Genomic DNA, 15,064 nt, shown 5'->3' with positions numbered 1-15,064 from the left:
TTCCCTGTGGTGTTTAATCAGCTCTTTACTACTCCTTGGATTTGAAAGTAGGTTTTAACTGTGTGTTGCATCTGGATGTGTTATGGATGACTTTATCACTTCCTTTTACTATATCCCATCTTTACTTTTATTCTTACAAAGACGTTTAAAAAATCTTTTTTTAAAAAAAAAATTTACCTAGTTGGATTTATTTGTGTGTGTGTGTGTGTGTGTGTGTGTGAGAGAGAGAGAGAGAGAGAGAGAGAGAGAGAGAGATATCCAGTTATGTAATGTGCAGGTTTCAGAAGCTGGTAAGTAAACATCTCTTACATATTGTTGTTGATGTACTAGTTAACACTTTGTACTAGAGTGTTTTACATGTCTTCTGGTATTTTATTTTGCAGGACATACAGCACAAGTTTGCCTTTTACTGAAGCACCGTGCTGATCAGCATATTCCTGACAAAGAGGGTACTGAACCTCTTACTGTAGCAATAAGGGAGGCAAATGCAGATATAGTTACCTTGTAAGTAAACCCTATTTTTTAAGGTTGGAATTCTGAAGTTTGTCACTGAAACATCACTAATGAAAGTAATGCAAGGTGACAGGTCAAGGGAACTGTGTATGGGAGATGAAACTATTGATAGTTGAGGTGGATGTATCGTTGTACTGTGTTATTTCAACTGTGTCTTAAACTCTGTATACATTGCTAAGTTAGTATGAATGAGAGACAAAAGTTATATATATTCTATTTATTCATAAAATTATGTTTACTGTGTTGTAGCACTTTCTTATGCCAACAATTTTCGTATTCCAGACAAACTTTATGAAAATCCATGTATGTAGCATTCCGTAAGTTGCCGATTGACTGTAAATGTCTTAATGATCTCAACCATTAAATACAGGATTCAGTTTTAGGTGAACTGTGGATTCATAGTCAGTGTCTTCTATCCCTGTAAATTCAATAAATGCAACAATTACTGTTGGTCAAAGCTGTGCAATAGTCTTCTTAGTTTATTTCTGTAGTTTTTCATACTATTCTTGTCAAGTCAAAAGTTGTCAGACTGGTAATCAAGTAGTTCTTAAGTTATTCGTTGTTAATTATTTTTCTGAAAAGCAGATAGTGAGTCTCACCAATATGGAAAGGATAGATTGCTACCTGCCACGTAGAAGAGGTGTTGAGTTGCAAACAAGCACAATGAAGAAGGATGCTAGATATATTCAACTATCAGACAAAACTGTTCTTCAGATGTAGAAAACTCACAAGCAAGCACACTTGGCCACTGTTGTCTCTGGGCACCAATGCCCAGCTAATAGAGTTCCTATGTGAAACATCATGAGGGTGCAATGGTGGGAAGGGGGTAGGGGGAGATAAATAGACAAATGAAAAGGACAATGCCAATGTGTTGTTGGGATAGAAGCCATAAGTAGTACTGGAATGGGAGTTGTGAGGAGGATAGGGAGGTGGAGATCAGGGATAAGTGAAGGTTAAGGTCGGGGGGGGGGGGGGGGGGGCAGTCAAGAGACTGTATCTTGACCACAGTTTGGCGGTGATCATTCATATGACAGACAACTTGTTAGTTGTCTTGGTCATGTAGAATGAAGCACAGTGGTAGCTGATAAGTTGTTAGATCACATGGGTGCCTTCATAGGTAGCTGTACTTGTGATTGGGTAGGAGACAGCTGTAACAGGACTGGAGTAGAGGATGTTAGGAGAATATATGGGACAGATCTTGCATCTAGGTCTGCAGCAGGGATATGGGCCAAGAAGTAAGGGTTTGGGAGCAGGGATGGAGTATGGATAGACAAGAATATTGCATGGGTTGGGTGGACTTAGATTAACACTGTAGAAGGGATGAGGAGGACATTTCTCATTTCAGAGCACTATGAGAAGTAGTCGAATCCCTGTGAAGAATATGGTTCAGTTGTTCCAGTTCTGGGTGGTACAATAGGAAATACTCCTTTGTGGCTGGAAAGTGGGTATGTGGGGGCTGAATAGATGACTGGGGAGTCAAGGAACAAGAGGTCTGCTTTGGATAAGGTGTGTAGGGTAATTTCGGTCTGCGAAGGCCTCTGTGAGACTCTTGGCATATTTGGAGAGCAATTGCTTGTCACTACATCTGTGAAAATCGTGGGTGCCTAGGCTATATGGAAGGGACCTCTTGGTGGGGAATGGGTGGCATCTGTCAAAGTGGAGGTATTGTTGGTGGTTGGTACATTTGATTTGAGCAGACATATTAATGAAGCCATCCTTGAGTGGATATCAACAACTAAGAATATGGCTTTTGGTCTCAGAAGGACCAGCCGAAGTAATCGGGGGACAAGGTGTTGAGTTCTGGTGGAATGTGGATAGGGTGTCCTTAACCTCAGTTCTGATCTTGAAAATGTCATCAGAGACTTTATACCAGATGATGGGTTTTGGACTCTAGGTGGCTAGGAAGTATTATCCTAGATAGCCCATGAATAGGTTAGCATAGGATGCCATGTGGGTGTCCACTGCTGTACCACAGATTTGTTTGTTGTTGATGAGCCTCTTGTTGCTTAGTATCACCCAGGACTGGAGCAACTGAGTCACATCTTCTGCCAAGGTTTCAACTACTTCGCATCACCTTCTGAAATGAGAAATATCCTCCTTAACATCCTCCCCACTTCTACCACAGTGGTACTTCACTGCCCACCCAACCTACACAATATGCTTGTCTGTCCGTAATTCGCCTATGCCCCCGACTTCTTGGCTCGTGGCTTGTATCCCTGCAGTAGACCTAAATGCAAGACCTATCCCCTGCATCAGCCACTACCATCAGTCCTGTTACAGACATCTTCAATCGCATCGTAGGCAGAGCTACCCTTGAAAGCAGCCATGTAACCCACCAACTTAGCTGCAACCACTGTGCTGTGTTCTACGTGAGTGAGACAACTAACAAGCTTTCTGTTCACATGAATCGTTTCCACCAAACTATGACCAAGAGAGAGCTGAAGCACTTAGTTGAGGAGCATACCCCCCTCCCTCTTCCGATATGATGTGCTTGACTTTAATGACACCAACGCATATGTATAGTGGTGTAGTATCCCTTGTCTGTCTCACATCTTTCCTCTCTGCCGCCTCCCACTCCCCAACTGATCCTTCTTCTGTACCATCGCTACCTACCCCACCAAAGACTGCTGCTTAACTCAGATGCAGTCACAGTTGGGCGTTAGCACCCATAGAAGAAAGTGGCAAAGTGTGCATGTCAGGAGCTTGCTTATGAATTTTTCTGCATTTGATGAAGAGCGTTGTCGGATAATTGAATGTATCTAGCATTCTTTTTCATTGAACTTGCCAACAACTCAGTGCTCTTCTGTGTGGTAAGTTGCAATCTATCCTTTCCATATTGTTGTTAGTCTATCCTGAATTTTCCATCATTTCATAGTATGTGTCTTGCTGTATAGATTACTTGCCCAAGTTGAGTTAACAGTATTATTCTTATATTTCCTATTTAATGTTATTAACTCAAAATATTTAGAGTTAAAACTAGTGGTCACTGAGACACACTTACAGGGTCATCCATTTCTTCCATGCAAACTGCTGGTTCATTTTCGGTTGTGATGCAGTAGGACAGTTCGTTGGGGACAGCCTTCATACCCCATACCCATTTCTAGCATTTGTAGACTTAGAGAAAGCTTTTGACAATGTTGACTGGAATACTCTCTTTCATATTCTAAAGGTGGCAGGGGTAAAATACAGGGAGCGAAAGGCTATTTACAATTTGTACAGAAACCAGATGGCAGTTATAAGAGTCGAGGGACATGAAAGGGAAGCAGTGGTTAAGAAGGGAGTAAGACAGGGTTGTAGCCTCTCCCCGATGTTATTCAATCTGTATATTGAGCAAGCAGTAAAGGAAACAAAAGAAAAATTCGGAGTAGGTATTAAAATCCATGGAGAAGAAATAAAAACCTTGAGGTTTGCCGATGACATTGTAATTCTGTCAGAGACAGCAAAGGACTTGGAAGAGCAGTTGAACGGAATGGATGGTGTCTTGAAGGGAGGATATAAGATGAACATCAACAAAAGCAAAACGAGGATAATGGAATGTAGTCGAATTAAGCCGGGTGATGTTGAGGGTATTAGATTAGGAAATGAGACACTTAAATTAGTAAAGGAGTTTTGCTATTTGGGGAGCAAAATAACTGATGATGGTCGAAGTAGAGAGGATATAAAATGTAGACTGGCAATGGCAAGGAAAGCGTTTCTGAAGAAGAGAAATTTGTTAACATCAAGTATAGATTTAAGTGTCAGGAAGTCATTTCTGAAAGTATTTGTATGGAGTGTAGCCATGTATGGAAGTGAAACATGGACGGTAAATAGTTTGGACAAGAAGAGAATAGAAGCTTTTGAAATGTGGTGCTACAGAAGAATGCTGAAGATTAGATGGGTAGATCACATAACTAATGAGGAAGTATTGAATAGGATTGGGGAGAAGAGAAGTTTGTGGCACAACTTGACCAGAAGAAGGGATCGGTTGGTAGGACATGTTCTGAGGCATCAAGGGATCACCAATTTAGTATTGGAGGGCAGCGTGGAGGGTAAAAATCATAGGAGGAGACCAAGAGATGAATACGCTAAGCAGATTCAGAAGGATGTAGGTTGCAGTAAGTACTGGGAGATGAAGAAGCTTGCACAGGATAGAGTAGCATGGAGTGCTGCATCAAACCAGTCTCAGGACTGAAGACCATAACAACAACAACCCATCCCCCTCCCCCCCCCCCTCAAGCAAATACATTTCATAATGGTGTTAATGACCATACCGTTGAATGAATGCCCCTCATTCATCCATCATCATTTCTTCATCATAATGCACAATTTTTTTATGTACTCCTATAATCTATCAGTTCTTTCTTTTCTACAAATAGGAGCTTTCCATGTGAACTACATGCATTAACCCTCGTGGACAGTTACATTTAATGTTTCTGTACCTTTCTTGTTTTCTCAGTGTGCCTCTTTCACACATTCTGGATTTGTTTCTTCGTAAGATGTGTTAATGTAATTTCAAAGCAATTTTATATGTCTGATATTTTTTTTTTTTTTTTTTCTTTTTACCATCTTGAATTTAGTATTAATTTGAAAGCTGTAATAGTTATTATATATATTATATATTCCCACCATGGACCTTGCCGTTGGTGGTGCGGCTTGCGTGCCTCAACGATACAGATAGCCGTACCGTAGGTGCAACCACAACGGAGGGGTATCGGTTTAGAGGCCAGACAAATGTGTGGTTCCTGAAGAGGGGCAGCAGCCTTTTCAGTAGTTGCAGGGGCAACAGTCTGGATGATTGACCGATCTGGCCTTGTAACATTAACCAAAACAGCCTTGCTGTTGTGGTACTGCGAACGGCTGAAAGCAAGGGGAAACTACAGCCGTAATTTTTCCCAAGGGCATGCAGCTTTACTGTATGGTTAAATGATGATGGCGTCCTCTTGGGTAAAATATTCCAGAGGTAAAATAGTCCCCCATTCGGATCTCGGGGCGGGGACTACTCAAGAGGACGTCGTTATCAGGAGAAAGAAAACTGGCATTCTACGGATCGGAGCGTGGAATGTCAGATCCCTTAATCGGGCAGGTAGGTTAGAAAATTTAAAAAGGGAAATGGATAGGTTCAAGTTAGATATAGTGGGAATTAGTGAAGTTCGGTGGCAGGAGTAACAAGACTTTTGGTCAGGTGAATGTTGTTGTTGTTGTGGTCTTCAGTCCTGAGACTGGTTTGATGCATCTCTCCATGCTACTCTATCCTGTGCAAGCTTCTTCATCTCCCAGTACCTACTGCAACCTACATCCTTCTGAATCTGCTTGGTGTATTCATCTCTTGGTCTCCCCCTACGATTTTTACCCTCCACGCTGCCCTCCAATATTAAATTGGTGATCCCTTGATGCCTCAGAACATGTCCTACCAACCGATCCCTTCTTCTGGTCAAGTTGTGCCACAAACTTCTCTTCTCCCCAATCCTATTCAATACTTCCTCATTAGTTATGTGATCTACCCATCAAATTTCAGCATTCTTCTGTAGCACCACATTTCGAAAGCTTCTATTCTCTTCTTGTCCAAACTATTTACCGTCCATGTTTCACTTCCATACATGGCTACACTCCATACAAATACTTTCAGAAATGACTTCCTGACACTTAAATCTATACTCGATGTTAACAAATTTCTCTTCTTCAGAAACGCTTTCCTTGCCATTGCCAGTCTACATTTTATATCCTCTCTACTTCGACCATCATCAGTTATTTTGCTCCCCAAATAGCAAAACTCCTTTACTACTTTAAGTGTCTCATTTCCTAATCTAATTCCCTCAGCATCACCCGACTTAATTCGACTACATTCCAATATCATCGTTTTGCTTTTGTTGATGTTCATCTTATATCCTCCTTTCAAGACACTGTCCATTCCGTTCAACTGCTCTTCCAGGTCCTTTGCTGTCTCTGACAGAATTACAATGTCATCGGCAAACCTCAAGGTTTTTATTTCTTCTCCATGGATTTTAATACCTACTCCGAATTTTTCTTTTGTTTCCTTTACTGCTTGCTCAATATACAGATTGAATAACATCGGGGAGAGGCTACAACCCTGTCTCACTCCCTTCCCAACCACTGCTTCCCTTTCATGTCCCTCGACTCTTATAACTGCCATCTGGTTTCTGTACAAATTGTAAATAGCCTTTCGCTCCCTGTATTTTACCCCTGCCACCTGTAGAATTTGAAAGAGAGTATTCCAGTCAACATTGTCAAAAGCTTTCTCTAAGTCTACAAATGCTAGAAACGTAGGTTTGCCTTTCCTTAATCTTTCTTCTAAGATAAGTCATAAGGTCAGTATTGCCTCACGTGTTCCAGTATTTCTATGGAATCCAAACTGATCTTCCCCGAGGTCGGCTTCTACTAGTTTTTCCATTCGTCTGTAAAGAATTCGTGTTAGTATTTTGCAGCTGTGGCTTATTAAACTCATTGTTCGGTAATTTTCACATCTGTCAACACCTGCTTTCTTTGGGATTGGAATTATTATATTCTTCTTGAAGTCGGAGGGTATTTCGCCTGTTTCATACATCTTGCTCACCAGATGGTAGAGTTTTGTCAGGACTGGCTGTCCCAAGGCCGTCAGTAGTTCCAATGGAATGTTGTCTACTCCGGGGGCCTTGTTTCGACTCAGGTCTTTCAGTGCTCTGTCAAACTCTTCACGCAGTATCGTATCTCCCATTTGATCTTCATCTGCATCCTCTTCCATTTCCATAATATTGTCCTCAAGTACATCGCCCTTGTATAGACCCTCTATATATTCCTTCCACCTTTCTGCTTTCCCCTCTTTGCTTAGAACTGGGTTTCCGTCTGAGCTCTTGATGTTCATACAAGTGGTTCTCTTATCTCCAAAGGTCTCTTTAATTTTCCTGTAGGCAGTATCTATCTTACCCCTAGTGAGATAAGCCTCTACATCCTTACATTTGTCCTCTAGCCAACCCTGCTTAGCCATTTTGCACTTCCTGTCGATCTCATTTTTGAGACGTTTGTATTCCTTTTTGCCTGCTTCATTTACTGCATTTTTATATTTTCTCCTTTCATCAATTAAATTCAATATTTCTTCTGTTACCCAAGGATTTCTAAGAGCCCTGGTCTTTTTACCTACTTGATCCTCTGCTGCCTTCACTACTTCATCCCTCAAAGCTACCCATTCTTCTTCTACTGTATTTCTTTCCCCCATTCCTGTCAATTGTTCCCTTATGCTCTCCCTAAAACTCTGTACAACCTCTGGTTTTTTCAGTTTATCCAGGTCCCATCTCCTTAAATTCCCACCCCAAAAAGGTGGGTCAGGTGAATACAGGGTTATAAATACAAAATCAAATAGGGGTAATGCAGGAGTAGGTTTAATAACGAATAAAAAAATTGGAGTGCGGGTAAGCTACTACCAACAGCATAGTGAACGCATTATTGTGGCCGGGCTAGACACGACGCCCACACCAACTACAGTAGTACAAGTTTATATGCCAACTAGCTCTGCAGATGATGAAGAAATTGATGAAATGTATGATGAGATAAAAGAAATTATTCAGTTAGTGAAGGGAGACGAAAATTTAACAGTCATGGCTGACTGGAATTCGAGAGTAGGAAAAGGGAGAGAAGGAAACATAGTAGGTGAATATGGATTGGGGGAAAGAAATGAAAGAGGAAACCGTCTGGTAGAATTTTGCACAGAGCATAACTTAATCATAGTTAACACTTGGTTCAAGAATCATAAAAGGGGGTTGTACTCATGGAAGAACCCTGCAGATACTAAAAGGTATCAGATAGATGATATAATGGTAAGACAGAGATTAAGGAACCAGGTATTAAATTGTAAGACCTTTCCAGGGGCAGATGTGGACTCTGACCACTATCTATTGGTTATGAACTGTAGATTAAAACTGAAGAAACTGCAGAAAGGTGGTAATTTAAGGAGATGGGGGACCTGGACAAACTGATTAAACCAGAGGTTGTACAGTGTTTCAGGGAGAGCATAAGGGAACAATTGTCACAAATGGGGGAAAGAAATACAGTACAAGAAAAATGGGTAGCTCTGAGGGATGAAGTAGTGAAGGCAGCAGAGGATCAAGTCGGTAAAAAGAAGAGGGCTAGTAGAAATCCTTGGGTAACAGAAGAAATATTGAATTTAATTGATGAAAGAAGAAAATATAAAAATGCAGTAAATGAAGCACACGAAAAGGAATACAAACGTCTCAAAAATGAGATCAACAGGAAGTGCAAAATGGCTAAGCAGGGATGGCTAGAGGACAAATGTAGGGATGTAGAGGCTTATCTCAGTAGGGGTAAGATAGATACTGCCTACAGGAAAATTAAAGAGACCTTTGGAGATAAGAGAACCACTTGTATGAATATCAAGAGCTCAGATGGAAACCTAGTTCTAAGCAAAGAAGGGAAAGCAGAAAGTTGGAAGGAGTATATAGAGGGTCTATACAAGGGCGATGTACTTGAGGACAATATTATGGAAATTGAAGAGGATGTAGATGAAGATCAAATGGGAGATACGATACTGCGTGAATAGTCTGACAGAGCACTGAAAGACCTGAGTCGAAACAAGGCCCCGGGAGTAGACAACATTCCATTAGAGCTACTGACAGCCTTGGGAGAGCCAGTCCTGACAAAAATCTACCATCTGGTGAGCAAGATGTATGAGACAGGCGAAATACCCTCCGACTTCAAGAAGAATATAATAATTCCAATCCCAAAGAAAGCAGGTGTTGACAGATGTGAAAATTACCGAACTATCAGTTTAATAAGTCACAGCTGCAAAATACTAACGCGAATTCTTTACAGACGAATGGAAAAACTGGTAGAAGCCGACCTCGGGGAAGATCAGTTTGGATTCCGCAGAAATGTTGGAACACGTGAGGCAATACTGACCCTACGACTTATCTTAGAAGCTAGATTAAGGAAAGGCAAACCTACATTTCTGACATTTGTAGACTTAGAGAAAGCTTTTGACAATGTTGAATGAAATACTCTTTCAAATTCTGAAGGTGGCAGGGGTAAAATACAGGGAGCGAAAAGCTATTTACAATTTGTACAGAAACCAGATGGCACTTTTAAGAGTTGAGGGGCATGGAAGGGAAGCAGTGGTTGGGAAGGGAGTGAGACAGGGTTGTAGCCTGTCCCCGATGTTATTCAATCTGTATATTGAGCAAGCAGTAAAGGCAACAAAAGGAAAAATTCGGAGTAGTTATTGAAGTCCATGGAGAAGAAATAAAAACGTTGAAGTCCATGGAGAAGAAATAAAAACGTTGAGGTTCGCCGATGACATTCTAATTCTGTCAGAGACAGCAAAGGACTTGGAAGAGCTGTTGAACAGAATGGACAGTGTCTTGAAAGGAGGATATATGATGAACATCAACAAAAGCAAAACGAGGATAATGGAATGTAGTCGAAGTAAGTCGGGTGATGCTGAGGGAATTAGATTAGGAAATGAGACACTTAAAGTAGTAAAGGAGTTTTGCTATTTGGGGAGCAAAATAACTGATGATAGTCGAAGCAGAGAGGATATAAGACGTTGACTGGCAATGGCAAGGAAAGCGTTTCTGAAAAAGAGAAATTTGTTAACATTGAGTATAGATTTAAGTGTCAGGAAGTCGTTTCTGAAAGTATTTGTATGGAACGTAGCCATGTATGGAAATGAAACATGGACAATAAATAGTTATGCCAAGAAGAGAATAGAAGCTTTCGAAATGTGGTGCTACAGAAGAATGTTGAAGATTAGGTGGGTAGATCACGTAACTAATGAGGAGGTATTGAATAGGATTGGGGAGAAGAGAAGTTTGTGGCACAACTTGACTAGAAGAAGGGATTGGTTGGTAGGACATGTCCTGAGACATCAAGGGATCACATATTTAGCATTGGAGGGCAGCGTGGAGGGTAAAAATCGTAGAGGGAACCCAAGAGATGAATACACTAAGCAGATTCAGAAGGATGTAGGTTGCAGTAGGTACTGGGAGATGAAGAAGCTTGCACAAGATAGATTAGCATGGAGAGCTGCATCAAACCAGTCTCAGGACTGAAGACCACAACAACAATAGTTATTATTATTATTATTATTATTATTATTATTATTATTAATATTAATTTGTTTGATTTTCATCATTGTTGGCTATAAAAGTACTGGTCCATATTGCCTGTTGAACCTTTCTTTTGCAGGTCACTTTAGTAATCTGTACTAAGTGTAACTTTAGACTACTTTTTCCTTGCTTTTGATATTTTCCACTTTCCTTGCAGTATATGCCTGTCATTCCACACACTAGCTGCTTGTGTTAGCCGTTTTCCTCGTTTTCTTCTTCTAAACAGTCTCTGCTGAAATATCTGTATTGGGTAATAATTTATTTTGTATTTTTTTTTTTCTTTTGATTAATTATCTCTCCTGATACAGTTGAAGAAGTCTGATTTGGAGGATACTCTTTTTGTACTGCATCCACATATTATTGATCTTTCATGAGCCGTCTAAAAATGGAATCAGTTTCACACCATAAGTGAAAGAGGTTACCCAAAATCTCTAACCACTTCGTCTCCATCACCTATGTATTAGTTAACATTTGTAGTCATTGAGTATTCAGAGACAAATAGAGCTAAACATCATAAGTGGTTAAGGTAGTGGACTTGTGTTCAAGAGAAGGGCAGTTCAAAAACCCTACCTCTCCATCTATATTTACAGTTCCAGAATTTCCTTAAGTTATTTCATGTGGTTTTGAGATGGTTGTTTTTTCGCTCCAAGCAATGCCACAGCTGATTTCTTGGCCCATTTGCATGTTCTGTAATGACCATATCAGCAAGAGGCCATTAAATTAGTATTCTCTGGATCCTCACTTGAAGAAAATCTAATGGAAATGTTGGTTTCTAATGGACACAGAGAGTGATACTCAGTGGAAAGATCAAAATGAGGATAAATGACAATTTAGTAAAAGCTATAGAACTTGTTGATACTTGTTATGCCTAAAAGCATTTTAGAAAGCAAGAGTTTGTGTTCAACTTCCAGAAATCAGTGTTTGTTCTAATCATGGCAACTTTTTTGTGTGTAATTTTAAATGGCCCATTAGTATTTAGACTTCGTAATTTGATTGTACAAATGGCTGTTTGTGAATTTATCATGGAATGGTAGCGTATTTTTTGAACATTGCTTGCAGGAAGCTCTGACAGGTAACCGAGAGAAAATTGATATGACTTGTGTGTTCTTTGTTTTATTATTGACTACAATAAGCCATTTCGAATTACATGTGATTACACAATAACTGTTACATTGGCAGGATAGTAAACAAAAGCATATGGGTCCAGGAAACTATTAGCCTTACATGCGTTTTTTTGCAGTGTGTTCAAGGGTATAAAACATTACAAAAAATGCTTTTTAAGTTACACAAAATGTTCCTCCCAATAAATCCACTATTGCTCAACTCATCCTTCAATCTGCTAACTCTTGACCTCCATCTTCACTAGTTTGTCTATCACCTACTCCTACACTATCCCTAGTCTTCCATCCATTACTTTAATTTTATTATACCCTTAATAAATGATTCTCACTATTATTAATTCTCATTCTCTTTATTGTTTACACCCAATACTACTTTTATAATAGCATCTCATTGTTACATATGTGAGCAAGGTGGAAAAAGTTCTTAAGCTGAAAGAAGTTAAATGAAGAAAATTGTGTTTTTTTGTTGCATTATTGTGTGGTGGACCATAGTGTAAGCAAAATGTCAACTATCTGCAAAGTAGTTTTGTTTATATGAATTTTTAAAGTAATTGTGTTGTGATTGGTTCATTCAAATGGATGAATTGGAATATTGTTGTCATAAATTTTTTTAGTTTGTGTTGATTATTACCAGGACAAACAAAAATCAAGAAAAAAAACAATATTGCAGTTGCCAATTTGAGTGAATCATTCACAACACATCTGCTATAATAATCTCTATATACAAAACTGTTTGCAGATCAAGGTGACTTTTGACTTATGCCAATCTGCACCAAGTTGTTGCCTCTTTTGTGGCAGTTCAAGAACTTTTTTATCCAAAAGTGATATGGAGTCTGGGTTTTCATCTTCAACATTTAGAAAATTGACAACTGAATTCAAATGTCATTGTACTTGCCTAGTAAGTAATCCATATGAATATTGTCTGAAAACATCAAGAAGATGCACACTGTAGTGTTGGACGATCAGCAGTCAAACATGTATGAAGTAGCTTGAATAAGTAAGAGGATGGTACATAATGTATGAACCTCCAGTGAAGAAGTTATGGTTTCTCTTGATGGGTATTTAGCAAGTATACCTGAATAACACTTTAGAAACTGAATTTAATCAAAGCAGAAACTATAAAGTAAGTGTGATGGCAAGAAAGGCGATTTGTTATAAAGCATTTTACTGTCAGGCAAAAAACTTACCTCCTTACCCTCTTAAGCAGGCTGTATTTCATAAATGTGTGTTCAGATGCATTATCGTTATTTTGTACATAGGCAGGACATTTCCACTAGCTTTGCATTTAAGACCTCTGGTACCTATGTTTTGAGATGTTCATATGTTACCAACATTTCTTAAAATTACAGTAGCAGGAAGAACAAGTGTGTCTTTATTCATTATTTTCAAATACAGTACTACCAGACCCCAACATAAACACATCCGTCTATGCATGTTTTGTTTTCCTTTTGCAAGTGAAACCAAATCTTTTGTTTCAGATGAAATGATTATTATACAACACTGAAGGTACTAAAGGCTGCATTTATACTTCACTGATACATTTTATGCTTTTTATTTTTTAAGAACATCTATGGAAGTTATGTAACAAGCAGATTTTTTTTTCTTTAACTGACAACAACCCTATTTCCTCAAATATATTTTATCAAAATGGATGCATGCTTGAGAATAATGATTTGATTTTTCAGCTAATCCAAATACTTTTTTTTCCTGCTAAATTATTCCAGTTCTTAACCAAACTGAAAAAGTTGATGCTGTCTTGTTTGTCTGAGCTACCTCCATGTTGTGTGTTTTTTCTGAGTGCTGGAATTCTGCTATTATTATAATGTTACTACAGTAGTAAAAACAGCAAATGAGCTCCCAGTACAGGATTACATATTTTATTGCTAGTCAGCCACTTCGTAAGTGTTTAGAACTGTGTGATGTGTCAGCAAGTAATTCATGCAGATCCCCAGTAAGGCAGCTTTTTGTAATTGGCAGATAGATATTTTATCAATGCCAAGGATTTATGAGTGTCCACTAAGATCTCTTATCACTGCTTCCAGTGTGTCAAGAACTACTGGAATGACTTACTGGCTTAAGTCAGAGTTGCTGTAGTTCAATTTTGAAGTCCTTATATCAGGCAGGTTGCTAAAGTTCTGGTCGAGTCTGCGATCAAGTGTGATGGCAGTGTCAGTGACCCCCATTTTCTTTTTCTCCATAGCTACGATGCCTGGTGTATTTTGTTCCAGCAATTCATCTGTCAGAAGTCCCATTCCCCCCCCCCCCCCCCAACTACTTCTTCTTTGCTGCCAACTAAGCTAATTTTTGGCATAAGTCCCAGTGAATGATTTGTGGCACATCTTTGTGCCTTTGCTTGTAATCAGTTTGAGTTTTGTTTTTAATTTTTTTTCCAACATATCTGGATATGATAAATTGTTATGTCAGCTTCTTCGCAGAGTCTATGCTTTGGGTCTTCGACTTATTTCTTAACTGTGGCTCTGATGGTCTTAGTTCTGATGGCATGTTCCTGTGCAGCAAAAATCAGTCCTTCAGTTTCCCTCATTAGGATTCCATTGCTCAGGCAAGATCAGATCTATTATTTATCTATTTTGCCTTCAATTGTCTCCAAAAAACTACCATGCAATGCTTCATTGTGCAGGCTCTCAATCTGGCATTAGTGTGCAGTAATCTGGTAGTGTTTCTTGCTTTGCTATACCTTGAGGAGCTTTCCATTGGTGACTTCAGTCAGAACTGATTCTGAAAGCATCATCTACTGCCTGTTTATCTGAGCAAGTACAGCTTGCCGATGTCACTGCAGGGGTAGAATGCATGGGGATTTGTCATGTGTTTCCTTGTCCATATTATTCAGCTTTACTTGCGTCCAGTTCACAATACCTGCAGTGTATCTGATGATTTGTATGGCCCAGGCATTGAGTGCCTTGAAGCCTCATAGTGTAACAGCAGCAATGGAGAATCTGGCGCATCACGTAGGACACCTCATGTGTTGTTCATTTTGCCCGTGGGGCCCCGCTACTGTGGCATCTTACAGAGTACCCAACAAGGGGGATTTGCCCTCACCACAGAGTGAGTGGCGGGTTGTAAACCGTTTGTGTCACTCGAGGTGGTGAGTCAATATGGGACTGACTATGTGGCCTCATATGTTCATCCTGAGAGTGGGCAGGTGGCCATTCCTTCAGCAGGGTCCAAGAGGGCATACCGGAGGAGGGGTTTATGGTTACTGGGAGTTCCAATGTTTGGCGTGTTATGGAACCCCCGAGAAAATAACATCCAGAGCTGAAAGGAATCAATTTGCACTTGGAATGTATGCCATGGGATATTCTATGTGATGTTGAGGTGGCC

At 39.7% G+C, this 15,064-nt stretch overlaps 1 protein-coding gene across 2 annotated transcripts in view; it reads left to right on the top strand.

Moving 5' to 3' along the window:
- Positions 1-15,064, top strand: part of LOC126175171 (arf-GAP with coiled-coil, ANK repeat and PH domain-containing protein 1) — a 149,513-nt gene that overhangs the window by 124,236 nt on the left and 10,213 nt on the right. For both annotated transcript variants that reach the window (XM_049921761.1, XM_049921760.1), the window contains one exon: positions 384-504. In XM_049921761.1, coding sequence (XP_049777718.1) covers positions 384-504 — 121 coding nt within the window. The remainder of the gene's footprint in view (positions 1-383; positions 505-15,064) is intronic.

Source organism: Schistocerca cancellata, chromosome 3 (assembly GCF_023864275.1).
Source record: "Schistocerca cancellata isolate TAMUIC-IGC-003103 chromosome 3, iqSchCanc2.1, whole genome shotgun sequence".
Classification (NCBI taxonomy): Eukaryota; Metazoa; Arthropoda; class Insecta; order Orthoptera; family Acrididae; genus Schistocerca; species Schistocerca cancellata.
The sequence above is the reverse complement of the archived record's forward strand: the minus strand, read 5'-3'. Positions and strand labels throughout refer to the sequence as shown.